Source organism: Acanthisitta chloris, unplaced genomic scaffold (genome assembly GCF_000695815.1).
Source record: "Acanthisitta chloris isolate BGI_N310 unplaced genomic scaffold, ASM69581v1 scaffold28326, whole genome shotgun sequence".
NCBI lineage: Eukaryota > Metazoa > Chordata > Aves > Passeriformes > Acanthisittidae > Acanthisitta > Acanthisitta chloris.
Window position 1 is genome coordinate 7,409 of NW_008680320.1, and position 23,649 is coordinate 31,057.

Below are 23,649 nucleotides of genomic sequence, written 5' to 3' on the forward strand. Positions count from 1 at the left end.
TATGGGCCCTTAAGCAGTACAGAAACTTAGCTTACAATGCAGCCAACACACTGAACACACAGAAAAAGGACTGTTGAGTGGGAATTATTTCACGTATGGCAGCCTGCAGGTCCCACTACTGAGTCTGCACATATGACCACTACAGAATCCTAGAGACTCCATCAAGTTTTTGCTCCAGTACTTCCTCCAAGTCTAGCACTGACATCACCATGGGCAAGTGGGATTGGGCAAGAATGTGGGGAATTCTGTGAAAATGCTCCTACAGTGCTGAGAGGATCAGTAATATATGGCCAAGACATGCAAATAAAATCAGCCCTCAACTCAATCCAAGGATGGAACACATTTCATTGACTCAGAATCTGCTGTCCATAACCGGTTCTACCTCCTACAAACTAATAACCATGTTCACCTTGGAGACCACATGACTTCATACACTACCATTTCCTTGTAATCTTTACATGTGCCCTCTTTCATATTGCCTCTTCTTTGACCCAAAGAAGCCTCACTTCACTCAGTTAAAACTCACGCAGCTAAGGCATCCGGCAATACAATGCTTTAAAGCTGTTCTGTGAATGCAAAGATCCTTCTGCCATGAAAATGAGACCTCATTCTTGCCTCTTTCTGTTATTGTTTCTTCCTCCTTTATCTTCCTGTGTAAATCTCCTACTTCTCTTGCATCAGCTCCAGTGCTCTGTCAGACCCACAGCTGAGAAAGCTCGACTCATTAACCCACCAGGCTACTATCTGGTATGGTTATGAAGAGGCAGAAGGGCAATTTGTTTCCTGTGTTAACTCAGTGCAAGGAGCTCAGAAAAGCAAGCTATCTCCCTGGTTCAATCAGTCAAAAGGAACATGCCCCCACCTACTCTGTCACATACCAGCAAGTCAGATACTAGATCTGAAGGTTAGCAGAGTTGCACTGTTACAGGTCTCTGATGTACTATGTACATTTATAACACTACCTTACACTGGAAGTCTCAAAAGAGTGAGACAGGGATTTAGTCAAAACTGTAGCCTCTAAACCACCTGGATGAGATAAAGGACTTGCAGTTGAACAATGGAAACAAGGAATTCAAGAAAAACATAAAACCAATGTTCGATACAAGTATTTAAATACAAGAGAATTCTGAAGACAGTGGTTTCAAATATGGATAAATTTGGAAACACTTGGGTTAAACCATCTAAAAACTGTTTCAAAAGGCGTAGATCTAGATTCATCAATACCTATTGATCGTGTTGTTGATTCTTCTCTATGCCTGATCTTACCTGTGTTTTCATGGTTCACAATACGAGCATGATAGAGACTATGCAAAAGTATCCATAAGATATTTTCTTTCTGGTGGTATTCTGTCACAGTATCAATCACGGAACTCAAGTTCATCAGAGACAGTCTTCCTTGAGAAATCAAATACACCTTTGTGAATGTGGCCTTCTCTATGTTGTTCTGCAAACGCAATCAAAAAACACATTAAATTGAAACATCTGTCTCTTGTGGGAACATTAAATGCTGCATTTCTCTTTACTAAAAAAGAGAGAAATGCTTTGAATACCTAGCAGGCTCATTTTTCCTCAAGATATATTATTAAACAAAAGACTGTGCATATTACTAGAACTTCACACTGTTCTAAATAGTCCAGCAAAGTGTAACTCAGTATTTTGTTTTCATACTGCATTAAATTTTACATTCCACCTTAAAATGAAATAAGCCAGCTGGACAGTTCTGGAGACTCAATTTTTCTTGCAAGACAGATTCACTCCAGTGACAAAGAAAGGTTTTCTCAAGTGGCATTTTCCAGTGTGGAAATCAGAAAAAAAAAATATACAGAAATAACCTTTCTGACTGCTTGATTCTCTAGTCAATCTGTCAGTAACAGAACTATGTGGTTTTATGTCATGGATGTTTACTTAAAAAAGCCTCATCTGAAACCACTGGTCATTTCTTTAGAGTTTCAGCTGCTGAGAATTCCACTGCTAATTGATTCCACTGGTGAGCTAGAAGTTGAAAGCTTTCCTATGAGGAGAGGCTGAGGGAGCTGGGGGTGTTCAGCCTGGAGAAGAGGAGGCTCAGGGGAGCCCTTCTCACCCTCTACAACTCCCTGAAAGGAGATTGGAGTCAGGTGGGGGTTGGTCTCTTCTCTCAGGCATCTGGCAGGAGGACAAGAGGGCACAGACTCAAGCTCTGCTAGGAGAGGTTTAGGTTGGATATTAGGATGAGATTTTTTTTACGGAGAGGGTGTTTGGCCAGGGAGGTGGTGGATTCACCATCTGTGGAGGTTTTGAAGATGAGACTGGGTGTGACACTTAGTGCCATGGTCTAGTAGCTACGGTTGGGTTGGACTCGATGATCTTTGAGGTCTTTCCAACCAGGATGATTCTATGATTCTATTCCATCATCATCGTTAGTCATCTTATCCACGAGGATACACTCTAAGTGTAGAATATAGCATATAAAGTCAAGAATGAAAGGTTGTTCAGTCAATGATTGCCTATTTTTAACATAAGCATGGATCCACCTCTTCAAGGACAGCTAGTCACCAGGATGCATTTACAGTCTGTTTCAGGTAGGTGGTTATGTTCACCAAAGAGGACTATGGTCTGCTGTTTGCATCAATGGTCCGGGATTTGGCAGACCTAACACCATTCCTGTTCTGCTAACAGAGTCCTTCCTGAAATTGAACAAGTTACTTAAGCCTCTCCAGTTCAAAGCTTCCTGGTGAAATCAGTAGTATTTCAGTTGCCTTGAGAAAGTTTGGGATATGAGTTCTTACCACTTCTGCTTCTCTTGGCTGCCTGCCAGTGCCAGAACACTCTTACTTGCATGGCAGATAAAACAATTAATGCCCCCAATCAGCTACAACAGTCTGGTGACAGTGAAAATGGTAAGGTATGATTGTTTCCTGTCATTTGGTGATAAGAGATCAGAACTAAAACCTAGTTACCTTAGAGAACTGGACAATGCGATCAACCTCTGAATCGGACATTTCTGAGATACATTTTGCTACATCAGTGTACATCTCCAGTTCACCCCTCTGCAAAAAGAAAAGTAAATGCATGTTGAAATGTCTATTTCAAGCTTTTTTCATCATTAATATTGGGGATTCTAGAAGCTTTGTTACTGATAAATAATTAATCTAGTCTCTAGCCTCATTTTACTTAATCTATTTTAGAAATCTGGTATTTGCTGGGGAATTCCATGCACTTCATTATACAAGAATAATAGTATTTGAAAACTTTCAAAGAGTTCGTTCTATTTTTAATGAAAAAGAGCCCTTCCTTGGAGGTATATTCTGTAGCTAGACAGTTTCTTTAAATCACTGTGAGAACCTGAATCCTCTGTCGGGGGGAAAAAGAAGCCTTATGACTGTTCTCTGTTTATGCTTCAATTAATATTGATACCACATTTTATTAATACTGTTTTTTTCTATTACCAAACCATTTATGAGGGAGAAGTGTACATTAGATTGGTTTCATCAAAATTGTACATCATCTTCATGTTTCAAACCTGATGGGTCAGTGCAAAAAGATGGGGTTCACCATCAGTAAAAATGTCTGGTTACAATGTTCTCATACACTTCATTCCTTACCTGAACCTCATTTGGAAGAAGCTCATATATTTTCTCCACAGCCTGGCACAAAAAGCTCCAGCAAAACTGGGCAGGGTTGGGAAGTTTCATTGCCTGGATGAGCCCCTGTAAAACACACTGGCAAATTTCTGGGTTTGTTGTGCCGTTCTTCATCTCAAATTGTCGTATCAGAAGCACTTCTGTAAAAGACTGCAGTTTGTCTTCTGCAACATGCTGCATCCACAGGGAGAGGGATGTGAACAGGTATTTCTGAGTTTTCATCTAAAAAAGAAAAACCTTTGCTCAGTTTCAGATTTTAGCTCTTCACTGACCTCGAATTATTGTTACTAAGGATGAAATTATAAAAATAGTGGTTTGAACACTACCTAGGAAAGCACTAAAAGTCATATATACTTCTCAATTCTTCCCTCTTTTGATGAATTGTTTGAATTAAAAGGAGTGCAAACATGTCAATATACTGTTTTCTTTAAGAACTGAGGAGCTTACTTTCAATGAACCCTGAATCTCACATCACCCTACAGGCAGAACAATTTTACTACATGGTGACCACTGCATCCCTATGTAAAGCATACAGACTGTCTAGACAGCCAAGGACAGAAGTATGGTAGTCATAGAATCATTAATGTTGCTAGCTGTGAGGAATAATGAATAATTGCATGCAAGAAATGCAAAACTTACACACACTGTGGCTGACCTCATTTTGTGAACTCAAATCTAAGTAAAACCAATGCCGCAGAGCTTAAGTCTGCTTTGAATTTCAAGGCCCCCAAAGAACCTTCCTCTCACTATAAATAATTCTCAAACAGTATTTCTGCAGAATTCTTAACCCTGTCATCCTTTTCTGGCAAGCCATCCTAAACATTACCACTAAGAAATTTTATAGGAATGAGATGTTGAGGTCCCACAAGTTTTCTGACATACATACACTGAGACTGTAGATAAGGGGAGGTGCCACCCACATCCCCAAAAGCATTGCTGCATTTTGAGATGACTGGGCCTGTGTCACAGCCAGTTGAATGCAGAGGTGTTTTACTTCATCACCTACAACAGAATAAAACAAACCTAAGTTACAAATAAATTGTTTTCCCTTTAAATGTGTTCTCAGCTCATAAAATAAAGGAGAGCTATTGTCCTACTACAGCATTGTATTACAACTTATTTTTCTAGAGATGCTACTTAAAGCTTTTAAACACACATGTGTTAGAAGACTCCTCTTCCCATTCATGCACTTCCAGCAAGAAATCTCAGAAATCCAGGTATTTTAATTCACTCAAGAACAAAAATTTGGGAAGGTAAGAAAAGTAAAAAATAAATAAACCTGAATTTCTAAGTTAAGATTTAATCCACAGAAGGAAAAATGAGTCAATATTCCTTCCTGTTAAGTGTAGGAGTAATTAGCATTTGTTCACACGTTTCTACTCTTCCATGTACCCCATGTTCACATAGTATGTCACAGACAAAGTCGAGCCACTGTTGCTGCTGTGGGTGCTTGGCTGCGACACTTTCCAGGTTAACATGTGGGAAGACCTTACTCTGCATAGATGTTATGATGGTTATGGAATCCTTATTGGTTTCTCTTTAAAGTCCCCATAAGGGAGTAAGTTAACAGAGTAACTAATCATAAGTATGATTAAGAGGTACTTTGAGCAACGGCATGGCTTTCACAGAGCTCATGATGGCTAGAGCAACATTAAGGACAAACAATTTAAGTACTACACTAGCACTTGACCCATCAGACAGAAGATACATTACTGTTAAATGTCAGCATAAAGCTTAAATAGGTGCTTAGCAAGTTAAAATGCTCTTTCAGTAATGAAAGAGGCAACCAATATAGCATGACTTTATAAAGTTCACTACTATTAGTGCATGAACAAAGCAAAGACTTAAGAGTTTAGTGTCAAGTTCTTCTAAATAAACTATCTTATGCAGGAAGTAAATCTTTTGCAGAGCTTGATAAGGTGAAATTTTAACAAGATAGTCTGGTAACCAATTAAAAACTTTTAAATTGCTAAGACATAGTCTTATGATGCATAAAACACATGATTTGCCTAAGATTGCTCATTTCAGAGCACTGTTGAACAAGAAACACATACTACTTCAATCACACTACATGTTTCTGCTCAGCAACAACTGCAATAAACCCTGTAAGATGGGAAAGCAATCTGTTGTCTTCCCTATGTTTACAGATGAACAGATCTTCACAGCAGAATCTGAAACATCTAAGGTTCACGAAACCAGTCATGAATTCTCAGATATGAGTAAGTGTAGAGTATTCAACAGAATTGAGCATGTAGTCTAACCTTCATAAAAATATTCATAATACAGCTGTTTCAAGAAAAGTGTTAAGAGTACCACATTTCTAGGTGGACTGTTAGGCCATAATACAACTGTTCTGCATTATACTTTCTAGTACAACATGAATATTGCTCACTAGCACAAAGCAAGATCTATTTCTGAATGCACATATAATCTAGAGAAGGGTGTGGAACTTGCACAACACTACAGGGGGGTGGTCACGAGAAACTGTAGACAATGGTGCTTTCTGAAGTCTAAAAAGAGCCACAGAACAAATGTACTGTTGCCTCTGGAAATGCCCTGATTTATAAAACGAAGACTCCTAAGTAAAAAATAGGAATAAAAAAATTCCCCCATACATTTAACAAGTTTCAATCATTCATAAGGACTTTCAATTATTCTTAAAACTGTCACACAGTGTAATTTAGTAGAGAGAGTATTTCAAACTAGGGATACCTAGATGAACTGCCAAGCAGTTGAAATGTGTGACAAAGCTGCCTGCAGCCTCTAACATGCACACTGGACCAAGCATTTAGAGGGTATTGAAAATAAGACACAATTAGTTGGGTTTCATGATGGGTCTTCTTACTGTAAACAGCTGCAATGCAAAATTCAGGGCAGTTTCGCCAGTGTTTCAGGGAACTGCCAACACTGCTCTAAATTGCTCAGGTCTGATCTTTTTCAGTCTTTTCTTGAGTTAAAACAGCGTCCACATGGTGATCACAAATACATGCTTGCAAACACTTAAAAGCTGGTCTTGAAAGCATAGTAAACACTTTAATCACTGCACCAACTTCAAGCCCCAAAGTGGACCCTAAAGTTTATGAAAGCTGTGTAAATAAAGAAGTTTTGTGACAAGCACAAAAGACTTAACAGAAAACTATTATTCTTACCAAAGTTTAGCCTCATCAAAGGTGAAAGAATGGATGCCCAGTTTACAGGTGGATACTGGTGGCTTTCTCCAACTAATGCAATGGGTGTCAGTGCTATTTTCACCAACTCAGCTGGGACAGATTCAGGTCCTAGAAACAGATTCATTGAGAGTCTGAACTTTACACACACACACATTTGGCTGAATAGCTCAGCAAAAAAATGTGAACAGTGCACTGAAGTTCAAGCTGTAGTGAAGAAATGAAAAGCACTGTAAAATCCCTTTCCTTTTTGCATCTGAGAATTAGCTATCTCTTGTTTATCTTGTTATTCCTTATCTAGTAAGGTAGTATTTTTGCATTTGTTACGGTGAGAACAGCAAAGTTTTCTGACACTGCTCTTCTTCCTCATCCTGTAGGTGCAGGCCACAAAAACCAGCACACTTGTACTAACCATCTCTACATAATGTGTTACCTCAACACAGCGAGTTAACTGAGTCCTTCTGGAGGCAAAGCATGGGCAATTTTTACCTCCATTTAAAACAAAGATTGCTTCATAGGACACAAGTGAGCTCATTTTGCTCTGTACAGGAATAAGCCCTGCTGCTTTATCCCCCTTAAAGACTGTATTCCAAGAGATCTATCTTTACCAGCCTTCCTCATTTAAGAGGATACTTTCTTCAGGCTCCCTTGGATTTATGATACGCAGCAGTAACCTGTTTGAATACCACTTTGTAACAGAGAATCTTAACATAGGATCACTGAAATAAGGGGCAGCATAAAGTTTGTCTGATGATGGAATATTCCCATGGATACAAGCTAACTCCTAAAGTGATTTGACTTTCATTCCCACAGGGAAGAAGACAGCATCAACTCAGAGACAAAGCAGGAAGGGTAAAGGATTTTAAAAGCCATAAAAATTAAATGGAGAAAATTAAAGCCCTAACTACACAATTCTATCTTGTCTTTTTGGGTATTACTTGATTTTTTATTTAAATATCCCACATTAGTGAAGTTCGAATTAGTATTTAGAAAAGTTCTCTTAGCAAATAAAAGCAGGTCATTAACATCACCTTTTATAGTCATAACAAAGTTCCTGAGGAATAATATAGTTTGATTCTTGCTTACCTTTCTTTCCACTTTCAATGGCAAAGTCAATGGCTGCTCTGATAAAGCTGTTTACAGGTAAGTACCTAAAATCTGGAGGGACTGTGAAGACAAAAAGACCATTTGAATTCTAGAACACATCAGCAAAAACTATTAGCCATCTTCTCCCATGTAAATTTAAAGGCTATTTTGAGCTATGTTTGAGCTAACTAGTTCTGTAGCTGACTCAAAACACTTAGATCACAGAACTGATAGACGCATTGGCCTTTACACTTTTAAGGCAAGCTAAACATTTTATTAGTGTGAGGTGCCAGGTTTGAAAAAAACAAGCTCAGTAACCAACTGAAAAGCCACGGATAAGAACTTCCTTCAAAATATATTGGGCACTGCAAGGCAGACTTTAAAAGGGAGAGCTTCAAAATCTTGGTATGCTTAATACAACAGAGACATTCCCTATGGATCTAACCTCAGGTGAGCATGCTAAGATTATACAAATTCAGAAGCTCTGAGAACTTTTTTTACTGTGATAAGGAAGTTTATCTACCTCTTGTATTATTGGTTCTCAATTTAGTTCACACAGAAGTGAACAGCTTCCATTTCATTAGTTTGCTCCTAGCATTGGTATTTCATCAGATATGTAATCCTGCCTTTATTTTACCAATGGATATTGAAACAACACCACAAGGTAATGATATATCGACAGAATATGAGTTTCTGTGCTAACTGCTATGCCGAAACAGCCCAGATTACTACTTTTTTAACTTCAGCTAACCAGAGAAGATCTCTTCTAGAAAAAATACTTCTAGTAAGTCAGCTTGTTCTTGTTATGGACTCGTTTTTAAGTACTGACTTTTTTATACAATGGGAAGTGCTAAAACAGAATAGACTAATCAGTTATCATGGCATGGAGTGGATAATGCAGAAGTCAAACCCATATGCCATATGCAGTGTAAAACCTCTTTACAGTTGATTTAAAAACAAACAAAAAAAAATGAAGCAATATACAAGTTCGACCAGAACAACTTAGAACCTTACTTGGATACTGCAAGTCAAAGCAGATGTGGGGCATCCTACTCAACACACTGATTCCTGCTTCATGTTCCAACCTACAGGTCTGGCATACTGGACCATGACATGTCTGATTCAAACACTGCCATGTCACTTAACAGGGCTGCAATGTCTAGCCTGTATTAATTAATGTGTCCCTGTCTTTTTATGATGTGCTATTTCTACAAGGTCTTTAAGCAGCAATAACAAAGCAGCTTACCAGATACCCTGTTCTGAGTAGAAGACAAACAAGACATGTGAAGGCGTCCCAGAAGTCCTGCTGCATTTGTCTGAAGGCCAACCTGCTCTGAGAGACTAATTATCTGTTGAGACAATAAACCACTAGGTAGACAAATTTCCCTGCTGTTCCTCATTCAAGCGGAACACAGACATTATGTAGTTTCTTTTAACAGCTTTGGCTGGTTTGTGAAAGGTGTCACAGCACCCTAGAGCATTATCCAAAGCAGGAAACACAGGGTATCTTCTTACCTGTGTAAGGGTTCTGATGACTTCATTCAGCTTACTTTGAAACTGTGAGGACTGAACACTCTCAGATTTCAGCTGCCAGAGGAAAAAAAAAAAGTAAATTTTAGAAAAAAAAAAAGAAACAACAAAACAGGGAGCAGGTGCTGAAAAGACAGATTACATTTGCACACATGCCTTTTTGTGGGGGAGTGGAAAAGCAGAAAGCTTACATGGCTGCAAACTTTTCCCCAATGGCACTGCACATATGATGGGAAAAAGACACAGACTCCATTTTGTCCATTGCAGTTCTCTATCACTTGGTTCATACCCAACATGACTTAATACTGCATAAATGTAATGCCCTGGTATATAACCACTGCTGTAAGAATGGAAAGGATGCACTACATCTTGCCTTCCAGCCAAATTTCTCCATGAGATCAAGGTACATGCTTGCATGTACTCACCTGTATCATGCCTACTTCAGAGCCCACCAGCGAGACCAGCCCACTGACAGCAGCCAGACGTTCCATTGTTGGAGAACCCTGGAAGCATAATTCAGGAACAGTGAGTCAACAACACTACTGTAGGACAATATACTTGTTTCTTCCAACTTATAAATCGTGACTACTATCACTTGTACACCTCTCATCCCAACAGCCTTTTCAAGTTGGACTCCAGCATGGTAGGTAACTTTCATTCCTCTCTTGGTGAGTGAAAGCTTTAAATGGGATCCCCCTCCCTCCACCCCAGATCTGAAATCATCATGGATTGACGAATCACTTTTTTTCCTAGCACAGTTTGTATTTCAGAAAATATTGCCAGTGCAATTCAACTCTGAAACACTGTTTCTTTATTGATACTTACCTTCAGCTGCAATCTTAATGTGTAAGTTTAGAGTTTGATGCAAACACTTAATTTTTGTAATGAGATAAATTAAAATTATCGTAACAACTAAGGCACTACAATCACCATTCTTTTAGTCTGATTTTGATAAGCAGCACCTAATTTCACAAGGCATCTCCATTTAATAATCTAGATTTTATTCTTGGACATTGTTCCAAATTTTTAAAAATGTCCAAATTAAGATCTCATTGAGATAAGCATTTCTCATAAACCATCAAAGCAGAAAAGAAACAAGGTTTTTTTCCCCTTTAAGAAGCTGTCCAAAAATATATTTTTGCCTCCAAATACCAATCAAACAGCATGTTCAGATAGTCATAACTTTTCCTAGCATCACTCCTGTAGAATCAAGGAAAATTATATGTCCCTACAGTTAATTTTAAACCACCCCCTCCCCCCAAAACAAAAAAAAAAGACCCAAAAACCCAACAAGTACAAAACCCAGATATGAATTCAAACTCCTTTACCTCTGCAAGCACTATCTTTATCCAGGCTGGCATTAGTCTGTTACTCAGGTCTTCAGCTTTCCCATGACCGCAAACTGACAATCCATGTACTATTGTACCTAAAGCTAAGGCAAAACTGTAGGTCTGTAAGGTAAAAAGGACACATTACAAACAGATCTTTCAAAGGTTTCTGTCATTTTTAAAACATTTATTATCTCCCAATCATTAGAAGTAATGTCTCTGCCAAAAAGACTGGACATTTTCTTACTTCAACTATTTTCTCATGTCAAGTGACGTGAGATTCCCCAGATTAAATACTGATCTTTGGCACACATAGTCTTTACTTTAGAGCAGACTTTCTGACATGAAGATAAAAAGCTGTAGAAGAAAGGGTAGTTTGCTTTGACTTCCTGTTTTTCAGACAAACATTTAAACAGTTGATCAGTGTAATACCAGGCCTTGATTCAAAATTGTTGCCTCCCCCAGTTCCTTCATTTCCTGGCAAGCATTTAAGAACTGGCACTATAATATGGAAATTAATTTTGGCATTTTTCATGGGTAACCCTAGAGCACTAGGGATGAAACATACACCTGGAGGAAGCTGTGGCTATGGTTATGATGCACTGTCTGGGGGCTAAGGGAAAGCAAAAATTCAGAAGAGCACAGTAGATATATTTTCCTACTAAGAAAAGAAATTTAAAGAAACATGCTATAAGAGACAAAAATTGGTAGGATGCAAGGACTAAAGACATGAAGAACTTGAAGTATTAACTTCCCTTCTAAATGGAATCAAGCACATAAAACCTGCTTTTATTCCACTGTCTGGTAATTGCTACACACCTGTAGACAATGCATCAATGAATCAAGTGGTAGTCTTGGTAATTGTATGGCATGCGCAACACGCTCAGTATTAGTTAATGCAGAAAAGTAGACCAATACAATGTTCCTGAATTACAGCCTAGGTAAAGCAGTATCCAATACTAACTAGATAAGAGAAAACCAGAACTGAAGCAAAGCCCCAACACTGAATTATTACCTGCTGATTTTTCTCCGCTAAGGTCCGTAGCTTGCTCATGGTCTCCTCAGCTTCAGCTGCTTCTATGATTCCATCACTGAAAGCAGAGACACAGGAACAGGCAACAGAATAGGCAAGTACCTGAAAAAAGATAAATTAGTTCTGTTAACTAGTGTCTGATCAAGTTGACTGTAACAATGTGTATATTGAACAATGTGCCAGTAAGATATAAAAGACCTAACATTTTCAATTTATACATTCAGATGTTTATTCCCTCTCTGGAAATTTCTTCATTGATAACAATGTTAAACACAACTAAAACTTGGAAATACTTCTGACTTCACACAGGTAAACACACAAATATAGGTATTCTCCCCAACACAAGTATCTGATCATTATTTATGTAAGCATACTCAGCCTGCTGTGATCCCATCAGGGCTACCAGCAGGTCCACCAGGCCAGAAAATGAGCGTGTAGTAGAACTGTGACCTGTAGAACACACTGCCTGTAACAGCAGCCTCCTATCCTTGCAGAAGGATTCACCAGCAACACTCTTTTTCTGTTCTTCTGTCTTAGTCATGGTGAATAAGGAAATGAAGTCTGAGCTATCAGCAAGGCAAGTGCACCAACTGTTTAACTCCTCTGTATCAAGACTAATCAGCAGAACAACATATGACTATAATGGAAGCAGAGAGCACCTACCTACTGTTCTGGATTGACAGCAATTTGACTTGGAGCAAGTAAAACTCAGACTGTAACCTCCAGCTGCAGCAGGCCAAAATTACCTCACAAGTACATTATTATACCCCAGTCACTTATAATTTTGGAAGAGCCTCTTGTGTGTCTCATAAATACAGTAGTATTAATCCTAGAGTGCTGGCCAAGTTTTGCTCATGGTAATTATCTGTATAATTCCTTACAGAGATTTTAATTGAAAAGGGTAGGGTTTGCTTCCCATCCCAAACTATTTCATGATGTTTAACAGCTGCTGCCTTTCATCTCAGAAGTTGCTGTATTGAACTTAGTTTAAGTTCAGTAATGCACTTGAAGATCTCTGGGGACAGATAAATTATTTCATAGCTGTAAGTAATTTTAATGCACGAATCATAAACTGAAAAAGGCTAATTCCCAACACATATCTACTGCCAAAGAATTAAACTCCGTAAAAGAAGACCTTTAATAAAGCACTTTCAGAAAAGCATCAAGAGGGGGAAGAGAATAATTCTATCTATCTCTAATAACTCTCTTAGGAAAAACAGGGTATTATGCAACTCAGCTGTTCAGCTGCTGCAGGCTTAAATACATCATATACAGACAGGGTTGCTTTTTTGGGGCAAAACACCTGCTTGTTCCAATTCTTGTTTTCGGTTGCAAACTATTCCAATTCCATCCATTTTCCTTCTCAACAAAGTTACAGACTAAGTGCACAGACTATGTCAAAACTTACAGGACATATCCGGAGGAAAAAAACCCTGAAATACATACTACGACTTAGGAGAGTTCACTTTTAAGTCTTCAAAATGTACTTAGAAAAACAAGACAAAATGAGGACATAGCAGCATTCACAAGTACAAGACTCACACTAGCTAGTGACAGCAGCTTTCAAACAAGGAAACAGAAGGCATATTGAAGGAGGAAGCATCAGCATTAAGGTTCTCTCAGAGTCACTCGCTGCCTGCCTTTTAGTAGATCAGATGAGCAGTAAACAAGTGTATATAGGAGACCCATGCCCACAGTTACTCAGAACCCAAGTTTCAACAATTTAATTTGGGGCTAAGGAATTAAAGAAGCCCTTTAAAGAATTATGTATGTTCATAGAATCATAGAATTGAATGGACATTATAGATCATTTAGTCCCAACCTCCCCTGCCATGGGCAGGGACACCTCCCCACTAGACCAGGATGCTCAAGGCCTCATGCAGTCTGGTCTGGAACACTGCCAGGGCTGGGGCATTCACCGCTTCCTTGGGCAACTTGTTCCAGTGTCTTACCACCCTCACAGTAAAAAACATTTTTCTAATATCCAACCTAAACTTCCCCTCCTTCATTTTGAATACATTACCCCTTGTCCTATTCTTGCAGTTCCTAACAAAAAGTCCCTCTCCAGCTCCCTTGTAGGCCCTTCAGATATTGAAAAGTTGCTATGAGGTCTCCATGGAGTCTTCTCTTCTCCAGGCTGAGCAGCACCAACTCCCTCAGCCTGTCCTCACAAGGGGAGATGCTCCAGTGCTCTTATCAATTTCATGGCCTCCTCTGGACTTGCTCCAAGAGTTCCATGTCCTTCTTAGGCTGAGGACACCAGAACTGCACACAGTATCCCACGTGGGGTCTCACCAGAGCAGAGTAGAGGGGAATCTTTCCAGGCAGTTTCTTAATGTTTATGCAGCACTACAGGCTATTTTACTATTATTATTATTGTTTTATTAAGCAGTTATAAACTCATACATTGTGAAAGAAAGAACAGAAATTGAGCATTCCAGTACTACGGATATAAAGCTTCAGTAAAAAGACTATAGATATTAAAGGGAAGCAACAAAGTAAAAGGCAGATTTAAAATTTATGATAAAATAGGCCATACCTCCTGGAACGATCTGCTTTGGCCCTCACTGCTGTCCAGGTATTTGCAGAGTTTTCGCAATGAAGCAGAAACATGCACTCGTGATTCTGTTTGGCTACTGTGACTCATAAATGAAAGAGCAAGTCCTACTCCTAAAATACATCCAGTGCTTTAAGAGAAAACAAAAGAAAAAGAATTAATATGTTTTGGCTGCTCTGGACTCTCTTTAAACCCCAGCATGGGTTGCTGGGCAAGAACACGTCTTGGCTTTGCCTGATAACTAGCCCGGTGGACAATTACCACGGCCAGTTTTACAAATAGGTTTTATTTCACAAATGCTTTTCAAGAAACTCAGGATCAAAGAGGAGCATAAGAAGAAAATGTGCATTTAAATAATCAATCCTTCACATACAGCCTCATTATTTCTTCTTCCCCTGAAGAATCCATAGCCCCATCAACAAGCATAGCAACTAGTATAAAGGAAATACGGATCCAAACTTCTAAGTGGGATTTATTCTGACAGCATAAACTGATATTCCAGTTAAACATACTAATCACAAGTCCACTGGGTGTAGTAGGATCTGCTGCTGTCAGACTACTACAAGAGGTGTTCCAGTTTGCAAAAATAATGAAATTAATGATTGAGCCATACAACCTCTTACTGCCAGAGAAGTCTGGCTTGGCTTTTCTATGAGGCATTGATCTCCAGTTAACAGGCTACACAAGGTATAACAAAGGGGAGCAGCTGGTACAGCCCCTGTGCACTTTATGTCTCACCCTCTGCTGCTCAAGAGGCAATGCAAATCCTCGCTAAGCTGTACAGCTTCACAGCTCAATGGTGCACAGCTGTGACTCCTCACAGCTTTTCAGAAAGTCCACTGGAGAAGGGAGGGCAAAGGCAAATGGGAATTACTGCTGTTTCCGTTGAGCAGGGAAGAGCTGGGTAGAGAAATGCTCAAAATCAAATAAATCCCTATGCATCCACACTGAGGCACTCAAGATACTGCAGTTTCTTCCCTGATATGAAAGGGAAATGATTACTGTGCAAGAAATATACAAAAGAGTTATCCTGTCTAATGGCAATCTTCACTTGTGGTTTATTGTTCCATGATTCCAGGTTTGCCAATTACAGTAATTGTGCAATGCCTTTCAACAATTTCTTGCCTTGCTGGTGGGTCACCCCTCTCTTTGGGATATCTGAGGCATAACTTCAGTTAGTTAAATCAAATATATTAGTTTTACTTGGTATTCAACATACCACCCACAGCTGTTACATTAATGGCCTGGCTCTCCCAGATAAATTTGCCATGTAAGTCAGCTGCTCCTGGAACTCACACTGTATTGCACACAATTGTACATTCCAGTGACAGACCCCAACATAAAGGCAGACTTTATTCAACACCTCAGCAACCTCCTGAAGAGCACCAAGGAAGGACTTTCAAAAAACCTTTAATTAATGAACACATGCAGGCAAGACGAGCAACTCTGCCCCTAGAATTGCTGGCATCTTCCCACTGTCTGTGAGCAAGATTGTGTGATTCTTTATACAAGCCCAAGGCTTTTACTTGTGGGTTGGCAGAGATTAGCAGTGACAGTCATTACTTCTTTTCACCTCACACTGTGCGGAAAAAACTGTACGTATGTTAGATATATGCACGTACACACACATGCTCATATATAAAGTGTTATAGATATACTTTATTTATGGACGCACTCACTTAGAAGAGATGGTACACAGAGGAATAAATCATCAAGAACATTCTGACAAGCACAAACTCACAGTCCTGCACCTCGAAACTGGCTGGGACCAGGTGGGCTCCTAGGCAGCAAGCTGAGTTGGGGCCAGACATGCACCCAGGCAGCAATGAGGGCTAGCAGTGAGCAGGCAGCATGAGCAGGATGCAGCCATAAGCAGTAGGAGAAGGATAATCCCTCTCCTCTACTCTGTGCTCACCAACACACCTGGAGCACTACTCTGAATGCAGGAAAGACACCAACAAAACTCAAAGAAGTTCATGGAAGGCTACAAAGGCAGCTAGTCAGGAGTCCTTGCCTTGAGAGCAGAGGTTGAGGGGCCACAGCAGGTTCAGCTGTGAGAAGTGAGGGCTTGAGGGGCATCCAGCAGCATCTCAAGCACTGAGAAGAAGGAACTGAGGAGATGTGTCTGGGCTCTTACATGGTGGGAGGCCAAGAGGCAGTGGGCACAGGCTGAAACATCAGCTGTTCACATGGAGCTAAGGGCAGACCAAAAGTAGAGCCAAGGTCTAGAGACATCGTGCTATCTCCAGCCTTGGGGGTTTCAAACCCTGACTGTAAAGCCTAGGGCAGCATAGCCCAAGTCCATGACTGAGTCTGATTTAGACTCACGACCTCCTACTGAAAGGACCTCCAAAGGTCCTTCCAGCCTGCATGAGTTGGTGATTCTACAGAAGTACTCCGAACAGGCTGTCTCCTTATGCCATCCTTATACTCTTCTGTGTAGAATTAAGAAATAAAACTGTGAGTTAAAAAGATGGAGCTTAAAATAAAATATCACCAGTAATGAAGGAAACTTACTTGTACTCCAGACTAGTGTCAAAGCAGCACTCTTCCAGCACATCTAGGGACTTCATCAGAACCAAGTTCATCTGTTGACCAGGTACATCACTGCAAAAACAAAACAGAGACCAAACAAAGAAAATCCAATGACTTCCAGCGAGAGGAGGATACAAAAAAAACATGACCTCATCTAGACCTGCAACTATTAATAAGCTGAAAATTTGTGACATTTCAAACTATTAGCTTTGTAAATCTCTCTATCTCATTAAGTAATTTATTGATAAAAAGCATTTACATCTCACTCCAAAGGTGTCATAGGGACTTCCTTCTTATAAAATATGCACACAGTTTTCCTAATGAACAGAAATCCTTAATCAAACTCTAGGACCGGATATTAGCTATAGCTATACCCCTCAGAGTTTTCCTGTTGTTGCAAGCCAATGCTTTGAAGAATGAATGGGATTAAGCTTGTGAATTATGCATGGCAGTGGAAGAGTAAAAACAGACCATAAGAAATGGTTAGATAAATGTATTCAGTGCCCCTCACTAACAAAACAAACCCAACCCCTCCAAATAAAGATTCACATACTCCAAAATACCAGACTGATCTAGGTTCATTGTCTTCAAGAGCCTTTTAATGCTTGTGTGTAGCTGAGTTATCACCACTGACTAACCACCCAGACAGTTCATTCCTGAATTATATGGCTGAGTCAATGGCAGCAAGGCATGAAGACACCAAAGCATGAAGACTTGAACTGAGCAAAGCTGCAAAATGTTTTAACAAAAGCAGGTGCATTGGAAACATTAGTTTCACTGAGCAAATTAACAACTTCCAGTCAAATCTGTGTGATACCTGTGCTTGCGCATCAAATAAACATTTATTATGGGTATATAGGAAGACAGAATCCCTAGCAGTCAAGAAACTGGAGGAGTATAAGGCCAAAACTGCTTCTTAATTTCTCTGGAATCATTAGAAATTTGCAGCTGAGGCCAACTCTTCTGTACCAACTTGAGAACATGTCTGTGCTGCCAACACAGATGTTACAGCATGCTTTAAAGAAAGTCCATCACACCACTTCTTGTTGCAGCTCTATCCCCATATATGTAACTTGCATGATCTACGTGGACACTACCCAGTGTCTAGACCACCACTTAGGGACTGATGAGAACTGTGAATTACTTTACAATTAAGTCTCCTAGGGCAGCTAGTCCCCCTTATGCATGTTTGGCTCTTCTAGCTGACTGCTTTGCATGTGGACATTAGGATATGATGAAAATGAATCATATATGCTGAAAGACAGACAAAATACCCAGGATAGCTCTGGGAGGGGTGGGGTTGGGGATGAAGACTGATAATAAAAGTCACCTATTAAGAAACATTTCAAAGCCCTCAAGAATCATTTGCTGATTTATAAATACTTTAATTCCTCAGAATATTAAGGCCACACGCAGGAGAAAGGAAGTTATTTGCACAGCTACATTACATACGATAATCCTTACCTGACTTTTTCTTCATACAAACGTGATATAAACATCCCCAAACCTAGGCCCATGTGGATTTGAACAGCTTGAGACTCATCAGCATTCGGTTTCCCAGGCAACCTATCAGTCAGCATATTCAGGACCTCCTCTACCTTTTCCTTGCATGATACAATGAAAATTGGCACCAGGAGAGACAAAGCCATGGCTGCACAGGAACGAGCTATAATACTAGCAGTGTTTTCACCTGAATAAGATTTCTAGATAAAAACACAAAAAATAATTTCATTTTCCTCTTGCGGGAAGGAAACAAATACCTATTCAGCAAACTGCAGCACAGATCCATTGCAATCTGACAATAAATAGTATTTCAGGGAACTGCTTATGGTAACTTTTCCATTTGGCTTACCTTGTAAGCAGCTTAAAAATAGGGCAATGTAATTTTTAAGTGTAAATAAGATTATTAAGTATGAAACTAAACAAATTATAAGGCAGGATGCAAGTAGAATTTAACAGCTAATCAGCACATAAATACATTGGTGTACATTAGTTTTCACATTCCTTGTTAAAATATCCAGCAGCATTATCAGAAGAGCAAACAGAAACCAGACACAAAGAATCACAAAGAATTAAGGCAAAAGCTGAACTAAAAAGTACAGCATGTCATGTAAGAAGATTGACCCCAGAAGGGAAGTAAAGAAGACTGACCTCAGAAAACTGTAATATGGACCAAGGGCACAAGTTGCAGTCATATGACAAGACATTAATGATCTCTAAGTATAACACAGCAAGAATTTAGCAAGCTGGAAAAAGAAGTACCTTAAACACACCACACCTAGAATGACAAAATATAATAAGACCTGCAAGACCTTGCAGGACTTGCCCATCTTGTTCATCATTACAGATTAGCAAGAAATGAGGCAAAGGGGGCAAGAGACCTGCACAGATGAATGAAGAACTCCTGTCATTACTCAAGTGTAAGTGGGAAATACACAGTAGATGGAAATAGGGTCAGGCCACTTGGAGTGAATACAGAGAGGTTGTCAGAATAACTGAAATGAGACAAGGAAGGCCAAGGCCCATCTGGAATTAAATCTGGCCAAGGACATCAAGGACCTGAAAAAGGGTTTCTTCAAATACATCAATAACAAATGGTAAATAAGGATAATGTGGGCCTGCTACTAAATAGAAGGGGACCCTGGTAACAGAGGACACAAGAGATACTGAATGCCTTCTTTGCATCAGCCATCACTGTCAAGAACATCCCACCGAAATCTCTGACCCAGGAGACCAGGGCAAAGGAATTTTGGAAGGAAGACTTTCCCTTGATCAAGGAGGATTGGGTTAGTGAACACCTAGGCAATCCTGACATCCACAAATCCATGGGTCCTGATGAGATGCATCCAGGAGTGCTAAGAGGACTGGCAGACACCTTAACTGGGCTGCTCACATTGATCTTTGAAAGATTATGGTGATCAGGAGAGGTGTCCGAGGACTAGAAGAAGCCAAATGTCACCCTGGTCTTCAAAAGGGGCAAGAAGGAGGGCCCAGAGAACTACCAGGCACTCATCCTCATTTCAATCCCTGGAAAGGCAACAGAGCGCCTCATTCTGGAGGCCTTATCTATCTACATAAATGACAAGAAGGTGATCACGAGTCATCAGCCTGGATTCACTAAAGGTAAATCATGCATGACCAACCCGATTGCCTACTATGATGGGGCAACTACCTGGATGCATGAGGGGAGAGCAGTCTACCTTGACTTGAGCAAGGCCTTTAATACCCTCTCACAAGATCCTCACATGCAAACTCAGAAAGTGAGGATTAGGTGAGTGAACAGTGAGGTGGATTGAGAACTGGCTGAATGCCATATCCCAGAGGGTTGTCATCAGCGGCACAGATCTAGTTGGAAGACTGTCCCTAGTAGTGACCCCAAGGGTCAATACTGGGCCCAGAATTGTTCCACTTATCCATTGATGACTCGGACGAAGGGACAGAGTGCCTCCTCAGCAAGTTTGCTAATGACACAAAGATGGGAAGAGTGGCCAACACCTGAGAGAGCTGTGCAGCCCTTCAGAAGGACCTTGAAAGGTTGGAGAGATAGGCAGAGAAAAACTGTCTAATTCAACAATGGCAAATACACATCCTGCACTTGGAGAAGAACAGCCCCAGGGATCAGTATAGCCCAGGAGCTGACCTGCTAGAGAGCAGCTCTGTGGAGAAGGACCTGGGGGTCTTGCTGGACAACAAGCTGTCCATGAGCCAGCAGTGTGCCCTCATGGCCAGTGGTTTTCCAGGATGCATTAAAAAAAGTATTGCCAGCAGGTCATGAGAGGTGATCCGGCCCTCTATTCAATCCTGGTGATGCCACATCTGGAGTGCTGTGTCCAGTTCTGTGCTCCACAGTACAAGAGAGACATGTTGCTCCTCAACTCGAGCCCAGTGGAGGGCAACGAAAATGACTAGGGGAATGAAGCATCTCTCTTATGAGAAAAGGCAGAGAGATCTGGGGCTACTCAGCCTTGAGGAGAGACATCTGAGAAGGGACCTCATTAATGTATGTATCTGAAGGGAGGGTGCCAAGAAGGTGGGGCCAGGCTCCTCTCAGTGGTGCCAAGCAATGGGACAAGAGGCAACAGTTAGACACCAATGGAAGGACATTCCACATGAACATGAAGAAGGTCTTCTTTACTGTGTGGATTAGCAAACACTGCAACAGATTGGCAGAGGGGTTGTGGATTCTGCCTCACTGGAGATACTCAAGAACCTCCTGGATGCAATCCTGTGCCATGTCGTCTAGGGTGACTCTGCTTGAGCAGGGAGGTTGGACCAGATGACCCACTGTGGCCCCTTCCAACCTGACCCATTCTGAGATTCTGTGATAACCAGTAGAGATGTTTTCTAGCAGAAAGATCCCTTACAAAGTTTTTTAATTTCTTTCCACTTTGAAAGGTAACATCCATACAGCTATCTCTACTTACAAAGCAATGGACTGATTGTAAGTAATAACCTAATGTATATTTATCTACTTCCACATGCAACTCTGAAAAGAACAAAAAACACCCATCAGGATGCAAGGCACTCTGCAAGACAGTGACTTCTATTGCGTGTCTTTGAATTTTACAAGCATAGTGGGTTTTTTCAAAGAGTGGATTTTAGTGGATCCCAGACTGTTACATCTCAAAATCCCCTATTTTAAACAGCATTATTTTCTAAGGCAGGAATCACCAAACAGTTCATCAAGAACTGCTAGTGCCAACCAAACGCTGAATCTTATGTCCAACCTGTCCAGCAGTTATTTATTTGGTGACCTATGTCCCCATATCAGTGATGACAGGGGTCACATACCAAAGCTAACTCAGTTCTATCAGTAATTTGCAGCTTTTTGATGCTAGAATCTCACTACTGGACTGAATGCAGTTCATGAACTGCACTGAAGTTCTAGTTAAAAATCATTCAATGCGCTAGCAGGTTGGTATTTGGCCTTTTAGGACTGAACTTCCCTTCTGCATCTATGACACAAAGAATCTCTAAGTCGGTCATTTGACCACAAATAGTCAAGAACTAGCAATACCTATGCCTTATGGTCTATACTGAGCTTTCCATCTCCAGGACCTACTTACGAACTGCCTAACACTTAAGTGGCTTGAGAATTTCAGGCTGGTTATCAGACTACAAGCACATGTGATACAACTTCTACTTGCCCCATGAGGTTCAAAAGGTACTGTAAACTAAGAATCATTAGCTCCATAACTATTAAATTTTGAGAAAGTATGCATTTCAGAGCCCTAAGAAATGGTATGAGAATCACTCAAGAGTTTGACAGTGTGGTCTGAGAAGAGACTGTTCGTATTAGAAGGTTTCACATTGCTGAGCATCTGAGGTTTTGAAGACTTCTTGTGGTTTTGAAATTTCATTCTCCACGTGGCTTTTACTATTTTGGTAGTAAAGACAAAAACTCAAGACAAACACAAATATAAGAATGAAAGAAAAATGAAAGAAAAAGAACGAAGGCAAGAAAATTTTTTATTTTCATCTATTACAACTACTACAATGCAAGCAGAACCAGGAAACTTCATGATTAGAGCTCCAGGTATGAAATATAGATATATCCCCTTGGCTTTAATACCATAACACATACCTGGTAGAACCATGGGAAGACTGGACCTTTGGGCTGGTAGCGGCTATTCACAATACTAAAGAGCGTCTCTGTGACCATAGAAATCCAGCGTTTCATGGGAGTAAAATCAGGTTCAGTCTGCAAAAAACAAACCCAAATATTCATCACTGCTTTTCTTAAATCAAATTCTACCCAAACAGAAGATCATCCACTGATGTTCCAGTGAGTATTCATCATGAATGAGATTATTTTGTCATTCTTATGCACTGTAAGTAGCATGATTTACTTGTCAGTGCTGACTGACAGTGAAATCAAAAATGATGAGAAAAGATGTTGGCTGGGTTTCAGTGTCCATTAGACCTCTATCTCATCAGTCAAAACCAACAAATACATGAGTTAGTCATTATGTCTCTTGTTATAAGGCATGTACACACTCTGACTGGTTTTGTATAGATCACACAGCAGCTACCAGATGTCATTCACCGAGTAGGGTGAAATCTGAACTTGGAAAGTGTGAAGTACTTTTCACATCCACTTAACAGCCCCCAAACACCCGGTCACATTACTTCATTATATTCCACTAAGAGTAGAGAATGTCTCCCAGATTGACTCACCTCAGGCACCCCTTCACTGTCTGAGGACAGGCTGCTTTCATATTTGGCTACAGCAACTGCAAGACCAGTTAAGGCAAAAATAGAGTTTCCTTTCACCACTGGGCTGTCTCTGGACAGAAAAAGGCAAACAGTCAAGAATCGTAATGGAGATGCTGGCAACAAAACATGTATCTCAAAGCAGGAAAGTTATGCTACAGGTGGTCCAGGTGGGAAGGCCTTTGCACCTAGCAAATTTATTGGGCTGTCTTCTAGCTCAGCAAAAATCTATCACCTTTAATCTTAAGGAATTAGAGAAAGAATGGGGAAGAGAAGTGGTTCAGTCCTTTTTTCCTGTCTCTATTTTATATAAAGCCCAGCACACACAAAGGTGCATAAAAACAGAAGCTTCCTTCCACTATAATGAGGACTGCTACCCTGCAGAGCAAGTAGCACTCACAGAAGTGAACTAGTTGGTCTTAGCCAGTACCATCTCTACACAGGACAACATAAAAAGCTCTTCAAATGGAGAATGCTAGATGGGGAGGTGCCACTTCACTGCAACAGCATCATGAGATTTAGCAGAGCATTTCAGCCATCACTGAAATCCCAGCTTAAAAGAAGAGTTTTGAATTCT

At 40.3% G+C, this 23,649-nt stretch overlaps 1 protein-coding gene across 1 annotated transcript in view; it reads right to left on the minus strand.

Annotated features, from left to right (window-relative positions):
- Nucleotides 1–23,649, minus strand: part of FOCAD (focadhesin) — a gene marked incomplete at its 5' end in the record, with an annotated part of 53,166 nt that overhangs the window by 4,114 nt on the left and 25,403 nt on the right. Inside the window, 16 exons of the mRNA XM_009077666.1 lie at nucleotides 1,267–1,444; nucleotides 2,940–3,029; nucleotides 3,585–3,845; nucleotides 4,510–4,625; nucleotides 6,773–6,901; nucleotides 7,877–7,957; nucleotides 9,123–9,225; nucleotides 9,392–9,463; nucleotides 9,832–9,909; nucleotides 10,735–10,857; nucleotides 11,750–11,869; nucleotides 14,307–14,454; nucleotides 16,842–16,931; nucleotides 18,324–18,562; nucleotides 22,444–22,560; nucleotides 23,037–23,145. Of these exons, the coding sequence (XP_009075914.1) occupies nucleotides 1,267–1,444; nucleotides 2,940–3,029; nucleotides 3,585–3,845; nucleotides 4,510–4,625; nucleotides 6,773–6,901; nucleotides 7,877–7,957; nucleotides 9,123–9,225; nucleotides 9,392–9,463; nucleotides 9,832–9,909; nucleotides 10,735–10,857; nucleotides 11,750–11,869; nucleotides 14,307–14,454; nucleotides 16,842–16,931; nucleotides 18,324–18,562; nucleotides 22,444–22,560; nucleotides 23,037–23,145 (2,054 nt within the window). The remainder of the gene's footprint in view (nucleotides 1–1,266; nucleotides 1,445–2,939; nucleotides 3,030–3,584; nucleotides 3,846–4,509; nucleotides 4,626–6,772; nucleotides 6,902–7,876; nucleotides 7,958–9,122; nucleotides 9,226–9,391; nucleotides 9,464–9,831; nucleotides 9,910–10,734; nucleotides 10,858–11,749; nucleotides 11,870–14,306; nucleotides 14,455–16,841; nucleotides 16,932–18,323; nucleotides 18,563–22,443; nucleotides 22,561–23,036; nucleotides 23,146–23,649) is intronic.